Source organism: Sminthopsis crassicaudata, chromosome 5 (genome assembly GCF_048593235.1).
Source record: "Sminthopsis crassicaudata isolate SCR6 chromosome 5, ASM4859323v1, whole genome shotgun sequence".
Taxonomy (NCBI): Eukaryota; Metazoa; Chordata; class Mammalia; order Dasyuromorphia; family Dasyuridae; genus Sminthopsis; species Sminthopsis crassicaudata.
Window position 1 is genome coordinate 249,756,987 of NC_133621.1, and position 25,612 is coordinate 249,782,598.

General features: G+C 35.1%; 1 protein-coding gene across 1 annotated transcript in view; it reads left to right on the top strand.

Moving 5' to 3' along the window:
* Positions 1-25,612, top strand: part of LOC141544516 (GLIPR1-like protein 1) — an 81,115-nt gene that overhangs the window by 49,011 nt on the left and 6,492 nt on the right. The window contains exons 2-3 of the mRNA XM_074270789.1: positions 16,960-17,205; positions 18,185-18,282. Of these exons, the coding sequence (XP_074126890.1) occupies positions 16,960-17,205; positions 18,185-18,282 (344 nt within the window). The remainder of the gene's footprint in view (positions 1-16,959; positions 17,206-18,184; positions 18,283-25,612) is intronic.

Below are 25,612 nucleotides of genomic sequence, written 5' to 3' on the forward strand. Positions count from 1 at the left end.
TCTAAAAATCTTTGGAATAATTTAGTGTCATACCATTAAGGTTTTGATTTTTGTATACTACATAAATATCATGTGAATCCAAAGTAAGCATCCAGATAAAAAGTGAAAGTTCAGCCATTTGTGGGGACTTAACAAATACAATTTTGTGTATGTATATAGATTTGTTATCCTTTGCCCTTGAAGAGGAACAAAATAACATCACTGTGTTGGAGTCAAGGTACAGTGTGTCTGCCTGATCAGACCAATACAATTTCAGAAGGCACTCCCCCAATTTGGGCACAGAGTCTACATAAACATTTGGAGTGCTCATGTCTCTAAATTTGTGAATCTCATTTTTCTTTTGAGTTACCACAACATTTCTTGCTGGGTATATTCCTTTTCCAATATTTCCCATGTCATAAATCCAGTCCAAAGTTCTTCAGAGAGACCTTCGGAGTGTCTTTGTTTTCCTTCTTCTGACCTCTATATGTGAGCACTGGCAGTCTATTGTAGTTGTACTCTCTATAGTAGAGTTTGAATGCTCAGCAGTTTAGCTTGAGAAAGGACCTCAGTGTCTAGTACTATATCTTGCCAGGTGATCTTTTTTTTTTTTTTTTTTTTTTTTTTTAAATTTTATATATATATATATATATATATATATATATATATATATATATATATATATATATATTTTATAATATTATCCCTTGTATTCATTTTTCCAAATTACCCCCCCTCCCTCTATTCCCTCCCCCCGACGACACGCAATACCATACATTTTACATGTGTTACAATATAGTCTAGGTACAATACATTTGTGCGAATATCATTTTCTTGTTGCACAATAAACATTAGAATCCGAAGGTACATGTAACCTGGGAAGACAGATATTAGTGCTAACAATTTTCATTCCCCTCCCAGTGTTTCTTCTCTGGGTGTAGCTACCTCTCTCCATCATTGATCAACTGGAAGTGAGTTGGATCTTCTTTATGTTGAAGATTTCCACTTCCATCAGAATACATCCTCATACAGTATTGTTGTTGAAGTGTACAGTGATCTTCTGGTTCTGCTCATTTCACTCAGCATCAGTTGATTTAAGTCTCTCCAGGCCTCTCTATATTCCTCCTGCTGGTCATTTCTTACCGAGCAATAATATTCCATAACCTTCATATACCACAATTTACCCAACCATTCTCCAACTGATGGACATCCATTCATCTTCCAGTTTCTAGCTACAACAAAAAGAGCTGCCACAAACATTTTGGCACATATATGTCTCTTTCCGCTCTTTAGTATTTCTTTGGGATATAATCCCAGTAGTAGCGCTGCTGGGTCAAAGGGTATGCACAGTTTGATAACTTTTTGGGCATAATTCCAGATTGCTCTCCAGAATGGCTGGATTCTTTCACAACTCCACCAGCAATGTATTAGTGTCCCAATTTCCCCACATCCCCTCCAACATTTGTCATTATTTGTTCCTGTCATTTTAGCCAATCTGACAGGTGTGTAGTGGTATCTCAGAGTGGTCTTAATTTGCATTTCTCTGATCAGTAGTGATTTGGAACACTCTTTCATGTGAGTGGATATAGTTTCAATTTCTTCCTCTGAGAATTGTCTGTTCATATCCTTTGACCATTTATCAATTGGAGAATGGTTCGGTTTCTTATAAACTATGGTCAGTTCTCTATATATTTTGGAAATGAGACCTTTGTCAGAACCTTTGTTTTTAAAAATATTTTCCCAATTTGTTACTTCCCTTCTAATCTTGTTTGCATTAGTATTATTTGTACAGAAACTTTTTAGTTTGATGTAATCAAAATCTTCTATTTTGTGATCAATAATGATCTCTAGTTCTCCTCTGGTCATAAATTCCTTCCTCCTCCACAAGTCTGAGAGGTAGATTATCCTCTGTTCCTCTAATCTATTTATTATCTCCCTCTTTATGCCTAAATCATGGACCCATTTTGATCTTATCTTGGTATATGGTGTTAAGTGTGGATCCATATCTAATTTCTGCCATACTAATTTCCAGTTTTCCCAACAGTTTTTTCCGAATAATGAATTTTTATCCCTAATGTTGGAATCTTTGGGTTTGTCAAAGATTAGATTGCTATAGATGTACCCTTTTTTGTCCTTTGTATCTAATCTGTTCCACTGATCTACCGGTCTATTTCTTAGCCAATACCAAATGGTTTTGGTGACTGCTGCTATATAATATAGCTTTAGATCAGGTACACTTAGACCACCTTCCTCTGAGTTTTTTTTCATTAGTTCCCTTGCAATTCTTGACCTTTTATTCTTCCATATGAATTTTGTTGTTATTTTTTCTAGGTCATTAAAATAGTTTCTTGGGAGTCTGATTGGTATAGCACTAAATAAATAGATTAGTTTGGGGAGTATTGTCATCTTTATTATATTCGCTCGGCCTATCCAAGAGCACTGAATGTCTTTCCAATTATTTAAATCTGATTTTATTTTTGTGGCAAGTGTTTTGTAATTTTTCTCATATAATTCCTGACTTTTCTTTGGTAGATGGATTCCCAAATATTTTATACTCTCAACATTTGTTTGGAATGGAATTTCTCTTTGTATCTCTTGCTGTTGCATTTTGTTAGTGATATATAAAAATGCCGAGGATTTATGTGGATTTATTTTGTATCCTGCCACTTTGCTGAAATTTTGAATTATTTCTAGTAGCTTTTTAGCAGAGTCTTTGGGGTTCTCTAAGTATACCATCATGTCATCTGCAAAAAGTGATAGTTTAATTTCCTCATTTCCTACTCTAATTCCTTGAATCTCTTTCTCAGCTCTTATTGCCGAGGCTAGCGTTTCTAGTACTATATTGAATAGTAATGGTGATAGTGGGCAACCTTGTTTCACTCCTGATCTTACTGGGAAAGGTTGCAGTTTATTTCTATTGCATATTATGCTTACTGACGGTCTTAAATATATACTCCTGATTATTCTAAGGAATAATCCATTTATTCCTATACTCTCAAGAGTTTTTAGTAGGAATGGATGTTGGATTTTGTCAAATGCTTTTTCTGCATCTATTGAGATGATCATATGGTTCTTATTAATTTGATTATTAATATGGTCAATTATATTAATAGTTTTCCTAATATTAAACCAGCCCTGCATTCCTGGAATAAATCCTACTTGATCATAGTGTATTATCTTGGAGATGATTTTCTGAAGTCTTTTTGCTAATATCTTATTTAAGATTTTAGCATCAATATTCATTAAGGAGATTGGTCTATAATTTTCTTTCTCAGTTTTCGATCTACCAGGTTTAGGTATCAGTACCATGTCTGTGTCATAAAAGGAGTTTGGTAGGACTCCTTCATCCCCTATTTTTTCAAATAATTTATATAACATTGGGGCTAATTGTTCTTTAAATGTTTGGTAGAATTCACATGTGAATCCATCTGGCCCTGGGGATTTTTTCCTGGGGAGTTGATTAATAGCTTGTTCTATTTCTTTTTCTGAAATGGGACTATTTAAGCAATTTATCTCCTCCTCTGTTAATCTAGGGAGCCTATATTTTTGGAGAAAGTCATCCATTTCACTTAAGTTATCAAATTTATTGGCATAAAGTTGGGCAAAGTAACTCCTTATTATTTCTCTAATTTCCTCTTCATTGGTGGAAAGATCCCCCTTTTCATTTGTAAGACTGTCAATTTGATTTTCCTCTTTCTTTTTTTTGATCAAATTTACCAAAGGTTTATCTATTTTATTGGCTTTTTCATAAAACCAACTCTTGGTTTTATTTATTAATTCAATAGTTTTTTTACTTTCAATTTTATTGATTTCTCCTTTTAATTTTTGTATTTCGAGTTTAATTTTTGGTTGGGGGTTTATAATTTGGTCTTTTTCTAGCCTTTTAAGTTGTAAGCCCAATTCGTTAATCTTCTCTTTCTCAATTTTCTTCAAATAAGCCTCTAAAGATATAAAATTTCCCCTTATTACTGCTTTAGCTGCATCCCAAAGATTTTGATATGATGTCTCATCATTATCATTATCTTGGGTGAAATTGTTAATTGTTTCTATAATTTGCTCTTTCACCCAGTCATTCTTTAAGATGAGATTATTCAGTTTCCAATTACTTTTTGGTCTATTTACCCCTAACTTTTTACTGAATGTAGCTTTTATTGCATTGTGATCTGAGAAGAAGGCATTTATTATTTCTGCCTTCCTACATTTAATTTTGAGATCTTTATGTCCTAATATATGGTCAATTTTTGTATAGGATCCATGAACTGCTGAGAAGAAAGTATATTCCTTCCTATTGCCATTCAGTTTTCTCCAAAGGTCTATCATACCTAGTTTTTCTAATGTTCTATTTACTTTTTTAATTTCTTTCTTGTTTGTTTTGTGGTTTGATTTGTCTAAATCTGAGAGTGCAAGGTTGAGATCTCCCACTATTATAGTTTTACTGTCTATTTCTTCTTGCAGTTCTCTTAACTTTTCCTTTAGAAAGTTAGATGCTATACTACTTGGTGCATATATGTTTAGTATTGATATGGCTTCATTATTTATGCTACCTTTCAGCAGGATATAGTTTCCTTCCTTATCTTTTTTAACGAGATCTACTTCTGCTTTTGCTTGATCTGAGATAAGGATAGCTACCCCTGCTTTTTTAGCTTTACCTGAAGCATAATAGGCTCTGTTCCAACCTTTTACCTTTACTCTGTATGTATCTCCCTGCTTTAAGTGTGTTTCCTGTAGACAACATATTGTAGGGTTCTGCTTTTTGATCCAATCTGCTATACGTCTCCGTTTGATGGGATCGTTCATCCCATTTACATTTACAGTTAAAATTACTAATTCTGTGTTTCCTGCCATCGTATTATCCCCAGATTATACTTTTTTTCCCCTTGACCCCCCTGATCCCCCTCCCCGATATTTAATTTACAGACCCCCCTTGTGACGCGCAACCCTCCCTCTTTTTTTTTTTTTTTAGGATCCCTCCCCCCTCCCTCCAAGTCCCTTCACTTATTCTCCTTTTCCTTTCCCCTTTTCCTCTCCCCCCTTTTAATGAGGTGAGAGAAAATTCTCTGAAAAACAAATATGTTAATTATTTACTCTTTGAGCCTCTTCTGATGAGAGTAAGATTCACACAATGATTCTCCCCCTCACTAAATTCCCTCAGATATGGTGTATTTTCTATGTCTCTTCCTGGGATGTAGTTTCCCTCTTTTTATCACTCCTTCCCCTTTTTCTGAACCGACCTCCTTCCCTTTACCACACCCCCCTTTTTTTCTTTTATATCAGTAAAATCAAATTATCCTTGAGTATTTTTTATATACCCACAACAGAGTTACAGTTCTCAAGGGTTCTGTGTACCTTTTTCTGTTTCTCTTCAGTCTTGTGGATGTAGATCAAATTTTTTGTTTAAGTCTGGTTTTTTTCTTAGAAACATATAGAATTCCTCTGTTTCATTGAATGACCATCTTCTTCCATGGAAAAAGATGCTAAACTTAGCTGGGTAGTTCATTCTTGGTTGCAGTCCTTGATCTTTTGCCTTTCGGAATATCAGGTTCCAGGCCCTTCTATCTTTTAATGTGGAGGCAGCCAGATCTTGGGTGACCCTTATTGTGGCACCTTGGTATTTAAATTGTTTTTTTCTAGCTGCTTGCAGGATTTTCTCCTTTGTGTGGTAATTCTGCAGCTTAGCCACAATATTCCATGGTGTTCTTTTTTTAGGGTCTATTTCAGAAGGAGTTCGATGAATTCTTTCCACATCTACTTTCCCTTCTGTTTCTATTATCTCTGGACAGTTCTCTTTGATAATTTCCTGTAAAATAGAATCTAGGCTCTTTTTTTGGTCATAGTTTTCTGGAAGTCCAATAATCCGCAGATTATCTCTCCTAGATCTATTTTCCAGGTCTATAGATTTTCCCAGTAAGTATTTGACGTTGTTCTCCAGCTTCTCATTTTTTTTGTTTTGTTTGACTGATTCTTGGGTTCTCTGTGAATCATTCATTTCTATTTGTTCCATCCTGACTTTTAAGGAGTTATTTTCTTCTTTCACAGTTTTTAGTTCTTTTTGTAAATGCCCAATTTCGTTTTTAAATGAATTATTTTGCTCTATTGAATTTTTTTCCATTTCCCTAATTTTTTTTTTGAGAATTATTTTCTTTTTCCAATTCAGAAATTCTATTTTCTTGAGACTTTTTTATCTTTTCCAATTCAGAAATCCTACTTTCCTGTGTTTTTTTAACCTTTTCTAATTCACTAATTTTGTTTCCCTGCATCTCCTGTGAATTCTTTATTTTTTCCAACTCCAATTTCAGGACGTTGTTATTCTCTATCATAACTTCCCTTTCCTTTCCCCATTTTTCTTCGATCTCCCTCAATTTCTTAAGAGCTTCTTCTAGGAGAGAATTATGTGATGGGGGGCAGGAATCGTTCCCCTTTAGGTTGTTGTCTGTTGATTCTCTGCTGTCAACTTCCTCGGGGTTGGGTACCCGCTCTTTCTCTGTATAGAAGGAATCTATGGTTTTTCTAGCTTTTTTGCTCATACTTAAAAAAATCTTTTGGGGTCTGTCCCTGGGGTAGGAAATTATTTACTTCTTTACCAGCTTCCTCCCAGACCGGATGGATGCAGCGGCTCCTGCGCCTGAGCTAAGAGAGAGCTCTGGGAGAGAGTTCCCCACCCCCTCCCTGGAAGTGCCTCAGAGGTGATTAGCACTACTGTGCTTCGAGGGCGTAGAATAGTAAAGACTGCTGGAAGCCCAGCTTATGTGTTCGGTTGGGGAGTGGATGTCTGCAGCAGGTGACGTGAGAAGCCCCTGCGCTCAAACTGGAAGTGTCTGCCAGAAACCACGGTCCCTAGTTCAAAGGTTCCACTTCTCTGGGACTTCCTGGAGCTGAGTTCCACTCCCTCCAGCTAAGCTAGGCAGTGTGTGTTGCCTTGGGCCGTATCCACCCACTTGTCAGTCTCTTAACTATTCTCAGGAGGTAGCTGAGGCCACACCCCCTGGCGCCAAGAGTTCCACTGAGTCACCCCCCCCGGATCGGGGAAAATCTAATTTGAGTTTTAAAATATTTTGGCTTTCTCCTCTGAACTGCTAAATAATTAGCAGAGAAGAGCTAACAGCCTGTGCCAAATTCCTTTACCTCAGTGGCTTCTCTGATCCCAGAGCCCCTCCCAGCGCAATGGGCGCAGTGTGCCCCTACCCCACCGTCTGTGCTGGTCTTTCTTATTCCTCCCCTGAGAACTGACCTTTCCTGTTGAAACTCCAGATTCTCTTCAGCTGGTAAGTCGTGCTTCCAGTCCTTGTGGTATCTATCAGTCCTGAGCTAATTTTGAGACTTAATTTATCTAATTGGTTGTGAGGGAGTGAGGACGTTCACTGAGTCGTGTGTTTCTTCTCCGCCATCTTGGCTCCGCCCCCCCTTGCCAGGTGATCTTCAGAATCTTCCTAAGCAATTCAGTTTACTGACATGGCACAGGTATTTTATCCAAGTTTCGTAGTTATATAACAGTGAGGTCAGCACTATAGCTGTCACCCTCCAGGTTAGAAGGTGTACCCTTTTCTTCCACAGTTTTCCTTTGGAGGCTCCAAAACACAGAACTAACTCTGGCAATATGTACATCAACCTCATCATCTATGTGTTCATCCTTAGAAAACATACTATCAAGATAAGTGAATTTATACATAGTGTTCATAATTTCTCCATTTGCAAAAACTGATTGTTTTATGTGTAGTTGGCATGATGCTAGCTGATGGATAAACTCTTTCCTTGGTGTTGATTGTTAGGCCAAAATTAGAGCAAGCAGCAAAAAAAAAAAAAATCTGATTCATATTTTGTTACATCTGAGCCTCAGAGACTGCAGAGTGTGTACAATCATCTGTGGAAAAAAAAAATTTGTGAACCAACTCTCTCTCCACATTTGTCTTGTAGTCTTTTCTGTGATGTTCTGATTGTCTCTAGAATACAATCATTCTCTGGGTGCAGATCTCTTTGGGGAGCTTCTAGGGAGGTAGTCTTCCTTTCAGTTCTGTGTTGTGTCTTTCAAAGTCTTGAATCTTTTCCTGTCAGAATCTCTCCAGCCAGCTTCAGTCTCTAGCTCCCTCTGAATCCAAAGCTTCCAGTCAGCATGAAGGTAGAATCTTGAATCCTCTTCTTCCTGAATCCTGGCTCTGAATCTCCTCCAGCTTCCCTGAAGTTCTCCCAGGAAGTCTTGTCCTTGACCCAATCCAGACTGCTTTCCAAACTCAATGTTGGCTCTTTATATCCTCCCAGAGAATGGGCTTGTGGGAACTTCTTACAGACCAATGAGCAAGCTCCTTTTAAAGGTGTAAACTCCTTTAAAGGTTTGAACTAAAGGTGTGAACTCTGAGCTAGAGAATTGTTCAGTACCAGGCTAAATTAGATAACCGAGTTAGCACCTAGTAATCCTAATATTTTTCAAGTTAAAATAATTTACCATCAGTGTGATAGTTGACCTAGATGCCATTTTCATCCTCATTGAAGAAGTCACAACATTGCTGAAAACGTCATACTAAGAAAAGCATGGGAGAAAGCTTGACTCCATTCAAGGTGACTGGGAAAGAGTGAGAGCAACATCTATTACCCAGAACCCATGAAAGCATGCCGTCATAAAACCACTATGCAAATACTGATGAACTTCTCCAGGCAACCAAATTTTGTAATGATTTTCTACAAGTCATTATGACTGATCACTATGTTACTTGCTGCCTGACAATTCCAGGAGAAATGCCAGGAGCAGAACAGAGATATGTAGATAACATTTGTCAGTCTGATCAAGGTCTTTGATACTATCAGTCATAATGACCATTTCTGAAGCTATATTAGCTCATCTTAACCATCTTCTAGGTAAAGGACCATCCTATTGAGGAGGACTCTAGCAAGACTCTTGCTTGCAACAACAACAAAAGGGAACCCCCACCCCTATGATTGTCATAGGACAACCTCTTTCCATTTTCTTTATAAAGATGGGTAGTCTTAAGTATCCTTGAATTCCTGGATGATAACCTCTTCTTGCCTTATAATATAGAAGATTTTAGTCAACTTTTGAATGAATAGTGGACTCCCTATCTTGTGAATCTTAGCTGGAATAGAGATGTCATTAGGTGTTTTGCTACAGGAGATGAACCTAATGACATTCACAAACCTCTTCTTCATTTGGAAGTTTAGCTAAGTATATGGTCAGTGGCTTCAGCATTGATTGATGATGGTCTACTGAGAACACTATGGAAGTGTTCAGCCCATCTCTTTAGGAGCATATTCTTACCACTAATTAATGTGGCTCCATCAGCATTAAATAGCTGAGATGCACCATAGGTTTGGGGTTCATAATTAGCCTTCAGGGCAACATAAAAGTACTTTGGATTGTTATTTTCAGCATAAAACTGAATAAGAACTGAATCCTTGCTGAGCCAAGAATTCTGCAGCTCTCTTTTAAGTTTTGTTTCCACTTTATCTTTGATGTAGTCAAATGCTGCCTTTTTAGAGAATGATGATTTTTAATACTGGTAATCCTTGTGGAGTTTTTAGTTTTTCATTTAGAAGCTTCTCAATTTCCCCATCACTTTCTTTAACCTAATCTTGATGCTATTAACAAGCCCAGACAATATTTCTTGCTTAGATAAGTACAAGCAGTTCTATGCACCATACCTCTGAATGAAACCCACTTCTTTTCAGCTCCATTGTTGCCAATGGTGAATTGGCTCAGTTTTCCCTCCACATTAGCACAAACTATTCATGATAGGAGAAACATTCTAATCTGTTAATATTAAGACTTCTGGTGTCATTCTTCCCTTGGGGCCACTACTTTTGTTGAATATAAATATTTAGCTTGAAGAAAATAAAATTTATTATCAATCCAGAACTCTGCATCACACATCACCTTCATCATTCTTACATATAATCTGTCTCTTTTCCTTACTATGACATAATCTATTAAATGCCAGTGTTTGCTGGGAGGGTGCATCCTTGAAGTTTTATTGCATTTCAGCAAATGGAAAATAATGATTGGTGATAAGAAGATCCCAAGATGTACAAGTCTTCAATAGTAAATGGCAATTGCTGTGCTGTTTCTTCTCTCATTCCTCCCAAGCAGTCCCTGCTTTATCTGAGAATCTGTGATTACTTGGGTGTTATAAAGTCATCCAGAATTATAAGCTTGTCTTCTTTTTTTAGTACATTGATGATGAGGGTTTTGAGGTCTTTCTAAAACTTTTCTTTGACCTCATCAGAGTTCATTATAATGGGAATATAATGGGAATTGATAATAGTGGAATGGCACTTTCCTGAAAATGTCAATTGCTTTGTCATGAATCTATCATTCACTGTTTTTTGTAGGCATAAAACTTGACTAAATAAGCTTTGATTGCAAAACCTGCATCAGTTCACAATGCTCTCCCATTGCTGTATTCACTCCAAAAAAATGGTATATCCAGCTTCAGTAATCTGATCTCATTGGCCAGTCTTGTTTCACTCAAGACTACTGTTTAGATGCAATACCTGCTGAGTTTTCTTGCAACAAGAGCTATTCTTTCAGGTTTACTGGATTTCATGTTGTCTATATTGTGTATTTTATGTATGGTCAATGAAATCATCTTTGATTTCATTGTTATTATATATTTGTATGTTGTGTATATGTTTACATCACAGGATGGGATTCCCACCTACTGTAGAAAGCCAAGTTGGTTGAAGCCAGACAATTTTTAGATCACTCTTTCTATCCCCTTTCTCATGCTAAGAGGTGGTCAGTACAGTCCTTTGAAAGGATTGATTAGATACCCAGGAGGTTGCCAAATCCCACTGCTGCTTCAGTCCAGTAAGAAGATGATCCTGTGGCCAACTTGTGTACAAGATTGTGACTACACATCCCAATGTATCTTCATCAGCTATTGCATCACTTGCCTGTTGCCACAGGACTTTGAAATAGACAAAACTGGTAAAATAGTATGGGTTATGTCTTTTGATTGATGGATTTAAGAGAAATAAGAGTTGTGCAAATTTGTTAGCTTTACTCTTCCATGATTTTTAGAGTCCAGTGACAGAAAAAAAGTTAAGATGACTGATGATGGCTTAGTACACAGTGAATCACTTTAGCATCTTCAATGTCAGATCAAAATCTAAACTATAACATTTGCTTTAGCTGCTCTCATGAACTTTCAGAACAAATTGTTCTCATCTGCTCATTTAACTAGGGAAGTCTTCATATGTTTAGGATAGACAACTTTCTAACCTTTCCAAGGATTTGTGACCTATTGTTTACCCCAAGCTGGCTTAGTCCATGAGCCAAGATAGTTTTCCAGAATGTGACCACTGAGCATGCTACAGTGATTCTTGGAGCCACAAGTGAAAGTTGGGTGAATCTGGTAGACACCAAAGATGGAAAACAGCAGAAAAGGGGCCCAATAGCTTTTGTACCACCCAGATATTAACCGCTTTTTAAAAACTTTCATCAATCTTAATATCAGTCAACTAGCATTCATTCAGTATCCACTGTGTACTAGAGAAAGTTCTGAGAATATAAAGGAAGTCAAAAGATAGCCCTTGCTCATAAGGAGCTCACTGGTTGGAAAGATAACATTTAAATAAGCACATATGAACAAGACAAATACAGGATAAATTGGAGATAATTTCAAGGAAGGTGAAGGCATTAAGGGGAATCAGGAGATCAAGGAAGTCTTTTTATAAAGAGTAGGATTTCAGATGAACCTAAAAGAAAACCAGGAAAAAGAAAAGGTTGAAATGATGAGAAACTAAAAGGCACGAGGAACATCAAGTATGGGACCAGGAAAGGATGAAAATGTTGTTGGATCACAAGAGTACATTGAAAAGGGGGGGGGGGGGCGGTAAATTAAGAATGAGCTATAAGTAAGCCAAGTCATAGAAGGCTTTGAACACTATCTAAATACAGTATTTTATATCTCATCCTAGAGGTAATTTGGAACCACAGAAGGAAATTGTGTGGGGATATTGGGGAAGAGGGTGCCATTGTTAGACTTGGGCTTTAGGATGATCAGTTTGGAGGCTGAGAGGAGGATGGCATGGAGTGGGAAGTGGCTTAAGACAGAGGGACTAAAAATCAGATTGTTGCAACATTAGAACTAATCATTCAGTCAGAATTTATTAAGCAAGTATATGCCAGGCACTGTGCCTTAGCATACATACATAGGATACAAAAAAAAAAAAAGGAAAAACAAAACAAAAACTCCCAATACACTCAAAGAGCTTAGCCTAAAGAAAAGTGTCAAAGGAAAGAAAGCAATCACATTCTAAAACTGTCCAGATTACTCTTTGATATTAAATTAAGTATAATCATTCTCTTAAGTTCTTAAGGGTATTACTCTCCCCTCCCCCTCCAAAAGATTTGAAGCTTCCTATATAATTGTGGAAACAAAATGAACAAATGTGAAGTGTGAAAGTATTTCTACAAGTACTTCAGAGAAGATCTATTGGACTGCAAATGTTTAGCTCTGTATTTGCTATTGCCAGTCTCTCCTAATTCCCAGGCCTCAGAGAAATCTCTGGTCACTGTCTATACCAAGCTTATCTCTTTCTGAGATCTTCAGACATCTCTGCTGCTATTTCACATGATTAGCAGTTGGAATGCAACAGAGCACTGGAGAGTAGTTGCATGCAAGTTCAGGATCTTTATTCATGTGTCTACATCCCATCCTTTGACCTCCTGTACTCTCTTAGTTCCTACTTCCAGCAGAGCTCCAGGTGAAAAAAGTGTGAGCTCCTCCTTACATAGGGTCTATGAGATCACATGCACAGTCAATCAGAGAAGGAGACAGTCCCGTTAAAAAGCTACCTCAATATGGTCAGAGTTCCCACCCATGTTGCAATCTCTTTTTGCACACAGAAGTTACTTCCAGGGCTCTCAAGCATTTCCACTTGTTTTCCTCTTGGTTGCACTGAACGTGACCTTTGCGACCCTTACATTGGACAAATTGGAGGACTTCCTTTTCTTTTGGTATTTTAGGATTATCATTGTATGCTTCTTATTCTAAGACCACCCCACTTCTATTTGGAATCAGATAAATACAATATAATGTCTTTTGTGCTTCCTTCTTGGAAGCAAGTGACTTCCAGCAACTTTTCCCAACTTTATTACATACACTAAGTTCCCTTCAGTCACTTTCTGGGTTGTCATTTTAATTCTTCTGAATTGGCAGTTTTCCATTGCTGAAATCCATAAAGCGTAATGATAAGAATGCAAGTTATTTCAGTAATGATTAGTTTGAAATAATTGGTATTTGCAGTAATGAACAATTTGGAATTTTCTAAATAATTGTGATTTCTGAAACGAAATCTAACTTGATCTCCTATGTGAATCAAAGGAGAATTCATTGTCTTTCTGCCATATCTATCTAGGATACACTTAAGCTCCAAATGCTGATCTTCCAATTGAATGTCACACAATAGCAGTTTCTATTAATTAAGCATTACAATTAAACATACATCCATCTTTTAAATACCCGCTTGTAATCCTTTAATTCTGAATTTTGTTTCCTGTTTCCTCAATTCTATTTACTTTCTAACAAGCACTTTTTCCCATCCTAACTTTTATTATTGCTATTTGTATATATGTGACCCTCTTTTTATTTAACTCTATTTCTTGGATGAAAGTCAATAAACAATTAAATACTAAATATAGTTCTTGGGAGCCAAGATAGCTGAGTAAAGGCAGGAACTTGCCCAATATCTCCCCCAAACTGCTCCAAATTCCTTTAAATAAATGGCACTAAACAAATTTTAGAGCATCAGAACAAAAAATGGATTAGAACATTTTCCAGGCAATGGCAATTTAGAAGCTCAACAGAAAATATCTGTGACAACAGGATAGAAATCTAGCATACAGTCCTGGTGCAGGGCACTCCAGTGCAGCTCCAGGCCCAGCCACAATTGTGAATCAAGCCAACAGTACTGGTACCTTCCAGGCATGGAGACACCAAAGAGGAACTGGAAGGTCAATAGAAAAGGTCTGTGGAACCAAAGTAAAACCCCAATGTGCAATCCCAGTGAAAATCGCACTCAGGCCCCAGCAGCCACTGGGGCTCCAGCATCAGTGAGATGGAGCCTCTGAATTAGCAGCAGTGCTGGAGGCTTCTGAACCTCTCAACCCAGGGACACCAGGGAGGACTTGGAAGGTTAGTGCAAAAGGGTCTATGAGACTGGAGTGGGAGTCTAGTGCATAGTCCCAGCACAGTCTCAGTCAACAGAACACCCATCCAGTCAACACACTAGATATAATTGCTACAGTGAGGCAGGGATATCCCTAAACTGCTCCAAGGAAGAAAAGAATGCTTGTGGTCAGATTCTTAGAAGGATTTCCTCTTCAAGCTTGGGACAGTGTACTCTCTATCCTGGAAACAAAGTTTTACTTTAACAAAGAGTTAAATGTTAAGTAGTAGGCTAGGAAAAATGAGCAGAAAAAAAAAAAAAAGTCTCTCACCTTAGGAAGTTATAGCGACAAAGAAGATCAAAACACACACTCAGAAGATGATAAAAAAGTCAAAGCTCCTACATCCAAAGCTAACCCAAAAAATAAAAATTGGGATGAGGCCATGGAAGAGCTCAAAAGGAAGTTTGGAAATTAGAGGAAAAACTGGGGAATAAATGAGGTGCAAATACAATACAAATGAGGTGGAAATGCAAAAAAGCTAATGAGAATACCCTAAAAAGCAAAATTAGCCAATTGGGGAAGGAGGTACAAAAGCTCACAGAGGAAAAATGATTCCTTAAAAAAAATAAGATTGGGTTAATGAAGCTAATGATTTTATGAGAAATCAAGATACCATAAAAATGAAAAATATGAAATAATTCATTGGAAAAAGAACTGACCTGGAAAATAGGAGAGGTAATTTAAAAATTATTGTCTATCAAAAAGTCATGATTAAAAAAGAACCTGGGCATCATCTTTCAAGAAATTATCAAGGAAAACTGTCTTGATATTCTAGAACTAGAGTGTAAAGTAGAAATTGAAAGAATCTACCAATCACCTCCTGAAAGAGATTCCAAAACAAGAGTACCCAGGAATATTAACAACCAAATTCTGGAACTCCCAGCTCAAGGAGAAAATATGGCAAACATCTAGGAAAAAACAAAGTGTAGTGAAGTCATAGGATAACACAAGATTTAGCAGCTTTTACATTAAAGGACTGGAGGGTTTGGAATACAATATTCTGGATAGGAATGGAGCTAGGATTGCAATGAAGAATTACCTGGCAAAACTAAAGATAATCCTTTAGAGAAAAAAGTGGTCATTCAAAGAAACAGCATTTTCAAGCATTCATTATGTAAAACCAGAGCTGAATGGAAAATTTAATTTTCAAAACAGGACTCTAGAGAAGCATAAAGAGGTAATCAGAAAAGTGATATCATAAGGGATTTAATAAGCTTGATCTGTTTTTATTCCTGCAGGGGAGGATGATACTTGTAACTCACTAGAATGTTCTCATTATTATGGAAATTAGGAAGAATATATATAGACAGAGGGCACAGGTTGAACATAAAGGGATAGTATCTTTTCAAAAATAATGATGAAATTTAGGGGTAAGAGGGAAATGTACTGGGAGAAAGGGAAAGGGAAAAATGGAATGATGCCAATTATCTGTCACAAAAAGAGTAAAAAAAAAAAAATATAGTGGGAGGAAGATGGGGAGGAGTGACTGAGTTAGCATTACTCTCATCAAAATTGGTTCAAATAAGAAATAACATACATATTCATAGGTGTATAAAAATCTATCTTACTGTGCAGGAAAATAGGAGGGGCATGGAATATGGAAAGGAGGGAGGGTGATAAAAGATAGGGCATATTGGGGGAGGGAGTGATCAATAGCAACACACTTTTGAGGAGGGACAATGTTAAAGGAAAGAGAGTAAATGGGGGGGAATATAATTAGCAATAGTAATTACAAAAAAAAAAAGTTTCAGAGCAAGTTTCTCTGATAGAATGTGATTGTTTTCTTTGGGAAATGATGAGCAGGATATTCTCAGGAAAAGAAAACCTGGAAACTACTCTATGAAGAGTGAAACATGCTGTATATAGCATATAGTAATAGCAATATTCTGGAATGTTATTCTCAGTTGTACAATCATCCACAACTACTCTGAAGGAGTTAAGATGAAAAATTGATTGTGTCATGAATACTTTTAAAATAGGAGGCTTATTTAGGCTAAAAAATGAATGCTTTAACTTCAAACAAGAGTGCCAAATACAACATAAATGCTCAACAAATATTTGATTGGGTTAAGTAACTTGCCCAAGATCACACAGCTAAGAAGTATTAAGTATGTGAGGCCAAATTTGAACTCAGGTCCTCATGACTAAGGGTCAATGCTCTATCCACAAATTCTCTAGTTTTGAAGGAAATAAAAGACATGGATAAAATGACACTTTAAAATATTTTGTTTATATGTAGAAAAGCAGAAATTGTAGTTATTAATTTTGAAAACAGATCCATTAGATAGCAACCTCCTTTGTTATTTTATGGGAAGTCTCAAGTTCTTTCCAGAATTGAAAATGTATAGGCATGCAAAATGAGAATTTACATGAGGTACATGAGGTTTATTTTAATATTCCATATATCAAGGTATTTTGTAGCTATAAAAAGGATCAGCAGACAAGTCTTACAATTAGAAAAGAACACTATAAACACTATACAAGTACCAATGGACAATCTGCCTGTTAGCTAAGTAGCTAACCAGGCTAATTAAGTTCAGAGAAGTTCATCTCTAGGTTGGTTTCAAGGTGGTTATTTATTTGTTTGATTTTTTGTTTGTCACAGCAGCTCACCAACTTCATCCATGAGCAGAAGGGTTATTGGATCAGCTACTTAAAATAACTGAGGAGATTAAAGTATGGTTTTAAAGAATAAAAAGATAAGACTACGCATTTGTATTTTAGAAGAATAATGTAAACTTTTAAAATTATTTTAATGTCTAAATGTGCGCAATTTGGCTGCTTTTATTTCTCTCTTTCAGACTTGGGATCCTGCTCTAGCAAAGACTGCCAAAGCATGGGCAAGGAGATGTGTTTTCGCACATAACATTCACATAGGCAAGAAACATGCATGCCACCCTGTTTTTAAAACTGTAGGAGAAAATCTATGGATGGGTGTACTAAGTAAATATATTCCCAAAAATGCTACTGCTGCTTGGTACAGTGAAGGCAATTATTTTGACTTAGGTACCAACTTATGTCTAAGAGTCTGTGGTCATTACACTCAGGTAAATATCTTCTATTCCTTTGACAATTTTGCTTATTGAAAAGTACAAATAAAACAGTATTTAAAGAATCAATTTTGGAAAAAAAATTGTTATGCCTGATAGTGTTTATTTTGTAGAAATTCCAAAATCTGCTTAGAGATGGTTTATTTTCTAATGATTATGTACCAATTTTGTAAAACGCAGTTAACCTTCTACCCCTAATCTTTCTTTGGAAATGTTTCACACATACAAACACACATTGTTCTTTTGTATACAAAGTTATATGTTCTCTTAATATTGAAATGTTTGCAATATACTTGGGATGACCAAAGTAACATGGAAATTTTTGCAAAATTATCAAGTCCAAGATCAAGATCAAGACTTGATCTGAGTTGGAAGGTGTTTCTGAGGATGCTTTTTTGAAGAAAAATGTCTAGGAATTGAAGGAAATGATACACAAAGTTTAGAAACAAGGACATTGGGAGGCATGCCAAATTAGAAATAACACATAAGCAAAGACACAAGGGCAGAAATTAATAAATTAAGGAATTAAATATTCTGAACATATCCCAAGAATGTATTTTTAAATTCACTTACATTTCAGAAATCCATGCTGAAAATGATTCCAATAATCAAAACTCTTTAAAACTATTTGCTGTGCTTTCCTCATTATGTCAGAAGGGGACTCCAAATGGAAAAGCTTTTCCTTCATTTTTTATTATATCACCATGAATCATAGAGTACCTTATTTGTATATCAGGGAAAAGAAAGATTTTATTAGATCACTTACAGAAATGACTTTTTTTTGAAAGTAGAAGGGAGCTGCAGAGGTAGCCAAGAGGTTTTAAATGGCTCATTTCATGACTCTTCCCCCCCCCAAAAAAAAAAAAAAAAATATATATAGAGAGAGAGAGAGAGTTTATTCCCAGGTAGTCAGGTAATGAAGGAATTGTCTTAAAATTTTCAGGGTGTTTTATTTTTAAATCTATTTTTTCTCTAGGTTGTTTGGGCATCTTCCTATAAAGTTGGCTGTGCTCTTAAACTGTGCCCTAATTTAGGAAAACGTATAGCAATGTTTGTGTGCAATTATGCACCTCCGTAAGTAATTTTGTTGTTTAAAAATATTTTAGAATGGAAATAAACTGTTTGTTATTAAGCATAGTAACATTAATGCCCATAACATAAAAGGCAACTAGATATAATAAAAAAGGGTGGAAAAAGACATATAATAGGTCATATAATAGTGTAACCCTATATAAGACAATCCTCTATCTCTTGTCATAGAGATGTTGGAACATCAAACATGGACATGGTGATCTAGAACTGTGGTTCTCAAAGGGTGTACAACAGTTTGTGTACTGCAAGTTTCTTTCATTAGGTGTGATGCACAATTTTGCTCTGAACATATTCATTTAGAATTTCAAAAATTATGAAGTACTTCCGGTAAAAGTCCAACTCCTTTTGTATTTAACAGACTTCTCTATGAACCATTCGAACCCAAACAAAATTAAATGTCTAAACTGAAAGAAGTTGCAAAACCTTTTATTATTTTGAAAGGTCTTGGTCTTCTCCCCAACATTTCCATACCCTTATCAATACCTTAAGACATAATCATTTTTTAAGTCATTTCAAAGTGCCTGGTTGTTTTTTGCTGCTTGTTCTTCCTCAGTTCGTATAAGATCACCTCAACAATTCTGACTTTAGAGAAGTACCATTAAACTTTATCTTGTAATAGAAAAAAAAAAAAGTTAAGCAATATTGTCAGAGTAATATAGTCAACTGTGCCTGAAGACAAGGAGTGTTTTTTTTTTCCTCTTTAATCCCTAGGGCATTGTTTAAAGTCAGTACTTAGTGAATGAGTAATTGATAAATGCTTGATTAATTGATTTCCAGAGTACATAATTTTTCATATCCATAGATCCCTTCCAAAAGAAGAGTATGATTTCTTTATCTCTTCCCAAAAGATGACTAAGGATTACTTAAAGGATTATTAAATTTAGAGTGTGACTACTTTTAGTATTCTTTTTGCTTATACATTATTTCAATTATATATTTTGTTCCTTTGATTATATTTAATTGTTAAGTTTTTCCACATTTCTCAGAATTCTTTACATTTGTTATCCATAGTGTTATATATCAAGACAACAAAATTTGTTCAGCCATTCAAAAACAGTTTCTACTTTATTTTCAAGGTCTTGCTACTGCAGAAAGTGTGATACTGAATAATTTGGCATATGGGGATCTTTTGAGTCACACTTTCTCTCTCTCTCTCTCTCTCTCTCTCTCTCTCTCTCTCTCTTTCTCTCTCTCTTTCTCTCTCTCTCTCTTTCTCTCTCTCTCTCTCTTTCTCTCTCTCTCTCTCTCTCTTTCACACACACACATACACACACACACACACACACACACACACCCTTAGAGAGACAATGCCAGATGTATAGTGTGGAAAACCTGCCTCTGTGGAAAGTTCAAATATTAACTATCTGGCCACAGCCATGTCATTTTTTTCTCATTTTTCTCATTGAGTCAACAGATTTTTCATCTCTAAAATGGGGTAAAAAATTCTGGCAGCAGCCATCTTACAGAATTATTGTGACAACCCCATGAAATGATACATAAGAGCAACTTTACAGATTTTAAAACATAAAAATGTTGCTTGCTTTTCTTTTTAAATATTTTCTATTGCTTTTTATAGAAATATTAGAGAACACACCTAGCTCTTCTCACTAATGAAATCACAGATCCAGGCCTTTTTCATTTTCCACTACTTTTCAGATAGAGGTTTTTCTGATACATATTTGTATTCTTCATATAAAGAGAAAATTTACTTTGACAATTGTTACATATGCTGTCAATACTTGTACTTTCAAAAAAATAATCTGGTTACAAAGAAGTAGTAGACATAACACCTAACAGTTATTTTAATCCATGAAACAAATTATTTCAGCTTCAACATTAATTTTGACTTTTAAAAATTTTTATTTACTTATTTAAAATTAAATGCAAAATTAAAAATGGAAAAGAAAGTCCCAAAAGAAAAAAAAATTAACAATAACAACAAAAAAGATTGTCATATGCTCTGCAGAAGATCAGGAAGGATTCAACATATGTAACAATAAATTTCCTTTTCAAAAAATATATATGATAATAGAAGAAATAATATATTCATAACTGTCCATCTTTTCTTTCTTGAAAGTTATTCTTTTGATCTACTGTGCACTTTTAACTTTATCCTTTTTCCCCTCTATTCATCTATCCACCTTCCCCCCAGTATTAAGCACAAGATGTGTGTGTGTGCGCTCATACAGTGCGCTCATACATTTGAAGACCTGCAATATGGCTGATATATAATGTAAATTTCTTGACTGAATCTCTAAAAGTTTTGCTTTGTCTGAGATCAATGATTATCAGCTCTACTTTTTTTTCCTAATGAATTTTACTCCCAATCCTTATATAATATGTATGTATGTCTCTTATTTCCTATATCTTCTAATTCTTCTATTTTAATTCTACTTCTTAACTTTCCTTGCTACTACTTAAGCTCCCACCATCCATGGATCCCCTTATCTTCTCTTTCCAGCTCTTCCCTCTTCCTTTATCCTGTTCCCATTAATCTACAGACCTTATTCCACTCCAATTAATGTAAGTACCCTTCTGTACCCCACCTTTTCCTATGCCACTCTTTCCTTCCCTCTTTATCCCTTTCTAATTAATCTACACATCTTGTAAAACCTATATGCCCTTCTCCATTTTATCCTTCCTCTCCACCTTCCACATGTATATTATTCCCATTCCTAATGCGAGTAGATTTTCAGAACTACCAACCCTCTTCCTCCACAATGTGTCATTTCTTCCTCTGTACCTCATTGGTATAACATAATTATCATTTTTACCTTTTCTTAGACAGTTTTACTCTTTAGAATCAGATCATATGCAACTCTGTTCCAATCTGGTATATATTTTTATATTTAAAAAACTTAACCTTGAGACTCTTGAAATTAATCTTTGAAGTTGGCTCTTAACAGTTAAATTTTCTGTTAAGTTTAGGCTTGGTTGAGACAAAGTCCTGAAAAAAATCTACAAGTTCAATAAAGATCCATTTTTGTTCATTCAATATTATGATTAGTTTTGCTAGATATGTTTTTGGCTGCAGGCCTAATTCTTTTGATTTTACATATATACATATATATATATATATATATATATATATATATATATATATATATATATATATATATATATATATATATATATATATATATTCCATAATCTACAGTTTTTAATGCAGTTGCTGATGAATTCTATACAATTCTAATTGTAGCTCCAGCATATTTGAATTGGGGTTTGATTTTTTTGATTGTTATTTATTTCTTATAGAATTTTCTCTTTGATCTGGTCAAATTTGGACAATAATATTCTTATGTGTTTTTCATGTAGAACCTCTTTGAAGTACTGATTGATAATTTTTTTCTATTTCTATTTTCCCCTCTTATTCTATCAATCCAGCACAATTTCTTTGGATTATTTCTTACATTATTATGGCAAGGTTCTTTTTTTGGTCACAGCATTCAAGTGGCCCAATTATCCTTATATTTTCTTTCCTTGATCCTTCAGATCTGTTATATCAAGATGTTTCATATTCTGTTCTATTTCTCATTTTTTAAATATCTTAAATGAAAATAATAATTGGGCAAGGGGAAGCTTAAATAAACCCCAGTCTTCCATATTCCAATAGCAAATTTCTATACCTGGTTTTGTTCTTATTTGCTGGTTTTTGGTTTTTGTTTTTGTTTTTTTTAATAAGAACTATTAGTATAAGCATTTCTAATCCTGAGGTGGGAGTATGGTGCCTCTGGCTTCACTTCAGCTCTCCCTTCTGACCTGGAACCCCAAACCAAAAGCTCCACTCTCCTGCAAGTCCCCACAGCCAGCAACTTCCCTTCCCCACTGTTTCTGTGCTCACCAGATGAGCTGTTTTTTTTTTTGTTGTTGTTGTTTGTTTTTTTGTTTTTTTCCCTCATCCAAGGCCATGTTTAAGCAGCTCAGTTGGGCTTGGTGTTCCCTAATTAGCAGAGATTTCCCCCAGTCCTTCCAGATTCAGACTTCCAACTCACCACACTGTTCAGAAGGTGAAAGTAGCCCCATGAGTCCCAGCTTCCAGTTTTGCAAAGCTAACCTGAAGGTCTTTACACTTCAGCCTGGTTAAATCGAATCCTGAGATCGAATTTTGGGTCTTGTCAGATTTTCCCAGGAAGACCCTCATTTTGTCCCAAGTCCTACTGATGTTTCACTAGTCTATGATAGGCACAACTTTAATATGTTTGTAGAGAAAATATGGAGAGCTTAAAATTTTCTGACTTACTCTACCATCTTCCCAAAATTCTCCTCCTGACTTTGATCTCTCTTCATGCACTAAAACCCATCTAAAAGTTCTACAATTTGACAGTAAATCCAAATCTAAGGTAGTTAAGTAAGGAATTACACAGTGTATAGAGCACTCATGCCTGAAGTATGGAAGACTTGAGTTCATATCCAATCTCAGATATTTATTAGCTGTGTGATCCTGGGAAAGTTACTTAATCCACTTTCCTTCAGTTTTCTCATCTGTAAAATGAGCTGGAGAAAGAAATGGAAAACCACTAAATGGGGTCACAATGAGCTATACATGAAGGAAAATGATTAAAACAACAAACATCAAACCTATGTTATTAATAATTCCCTCTATAGTTTTCAAAATCTATTCTTATCATGTAAAAAATATGACTATTTTGAGCAATCATGGGAGGAACTCTGTTGTTCTGGGGCTTGATCCAATTGAGGAGAGAAGGTTCCTTGTATTGGATGGAATCAAATTAGAAGGTAGACTGAATAAAGATGAAGAAAGGTTCATTCTATGGCTGGCATGACAAGTGCATACAGTATAGTTAAATCCTAAACTGAGGGAACAAAAACAGCTATTGTTTGGGGAAATTGTATCACAACTAATGGCATGGATTGTCTGTTCTGTTTCACTGGTGTCTTTTTCACATTTAATTATATCCTCATATAGCAATGAGAATGTAATCAAAGAAAACTCCTAATTGATATACTATAAAATTAATGGGTGAATAATAAAATATATAATGAGGTATATTCTATATTTTCAATACAGTATTTATCTTATTGAACATTTTTGATTAAGATGATATTTATTAAACATAGGATCTTTAAAGCATTTTGTCATATCCATTTACTAATTTTTACAAATTATTATTTATTCTGAATTTGACAATCATCAACAAACATGAATATTTCCATATGAAAACTGGAAAGGATTATATTTTAAATCATTTATAATATGTGTAAAATTTTAAAATATATCTATACACATAGAAATATATAATTTATATATACATATAAATAATTTAGCACAGTAATACCAATACTTTCCTATTTGTGACTTCTAGAATATCTAATCTTGTGTATGTTTTTAAGTGATCCATAGGAACTTTTTTCTTTATCTACTCTTTTTTTCTTTCTTCTTTTTCATCCTTCCTCCATTTTTCTCTCCCCCTTCATATCCATGTCACTATCTTCCAACTACTCTTCCAACTGTCCCCTTCTACAAAATACATGCTTTTTGTTGTAATAATTATAATTAAGCAAAATAAATTCACACACTAGCCATATATAAGAAAGTGCATCTCATTCCACAAGAATAATCTGTTACTTTACTATCTCATTCAATTTTCTTCAAAAGTCTTATCATGTCTAATTTTTCTAAAATTCTATTTACCTCCTCAACTTCTTGTTTATTTTGTGATTTAATTTATCTAGTTCTGAGAGAGGTTGAGATCCCCTACTTAGTATAGTTTTTTTGTTGTCTATTTTTTCCTGTAACTCATTTAGTTTTTCTCCAAGAATTAGGATGGTATACTGTTTTTATATTTCATAATGTTATTATCTCTTTGTCTCTGGTGCCTTTTAGCAAGCTGTAGTTTCCTTCCTTCTCTTTGAATTAGGTATATTTTTGCTTTTCTTTGCTGAGATCAGGATTGCCTCTTTGTTTTTTACTTTTGCTGAAGCATAACAGATTCTTTATACTTTGTATGTATCTGCTTCAAATGTATAGCTTGTAAACAACATATCAGAGGATTCTGATTTTTAATCTACTCTGCTATCTGCTTTCCCTTTTTATGGGAGAATTCATCCTGTTTACATTCACAGTTATGATTACTGTATTTCTTTTTGTTCTGTTTCCCCCATTTATACTTTTATCTCTTTCACCTTCTCCCTCCTCTCCAATATTTTGCTTCTAAACCCACCTTCCTCAATCTATCCTCCCTTCTATCAGCCCCCATTCCCTTTCCCCTTCTACTTCACCTTTCTTTTCTTTCACCCTCATTTTTTCCCCTTCCCTCTCCTACTTCCCTATAGGGTAAGATAAATTACTCTATTCAATAAGGTGTGCATGTTATCCCCTCTTTGAGTCAATACTAATGAGATTAAGATTCATATAATGGCTCATCTGTCCCTCCATTCTTTCTTTTTATTGTAATAGGTCTCTTCACTTGATAGAATTTGCCCCCATTTTACTTCGCCTTTTCTTCTTCTCCTAGGGCAATCCTCTTTCCACTCCTTAATTTCTTTTTTACATCATCATATCAAATTCAACTGATATCCTCACTCTTTGCTTATATCTACCTCTGCCTACCTTTCTAACTGCCCTCACAAAGACAGACTTCTCAAGATTTAAAAGAATCATCTTCCCTTGTAAGAATGTAAACAGTTTAATCTTAAAAAAAAAAAAAAAAAAAAAAAAACATTTTTAACTTTCTTTTTATGCTTCTCTTGAGTTTTGAATTTGAAAATAAAATTTACTAGTCAGTTCTAGTCTTTTCAGCAGAAGTGACTGAAAATCCCCTATTTCATTGAATATCTTTTCCCCTGAAAGAATAATGCTCAATTTTTCTGGGTAGTTGATTCTTCTTTATAGTTCAAGCTCCTTTGCCTTCAGGAACATCATATTTCAGGTTTTCAAATCTTTTAATATGGAAGCTGCTAAGTCCTGGCTAATCCCAACTGTGACTCCTTGATATATGAATTCTTTCTTTCTGACTGCTTGCAATATATTTTCTTTTGCCAAACAATTCTGGAACTTGACTGCAGTATTCCTTGAAGTTTTCATTTTGGGGGTCTCTTTTAGGAAATGATTGATAGATTTTTTTAATGACTATTGAAATGACTATGGCACCAGAATATCAATGTAGTTTTTTTCTTGAAAGATATTGTCTAGGCTCCTTTTTAAAATCAGGCTTTCAGGTAGTCCAATAATTTTAAAATTATCTCTTTTAAATCTATTTTCCAGATCAGTTATTTTTCTAATGAGATATTTTATATTTTCTGCTATTTGTTTTTTTGTTTGTTTGTTTTTTGCTGAAGCAATTGGGGT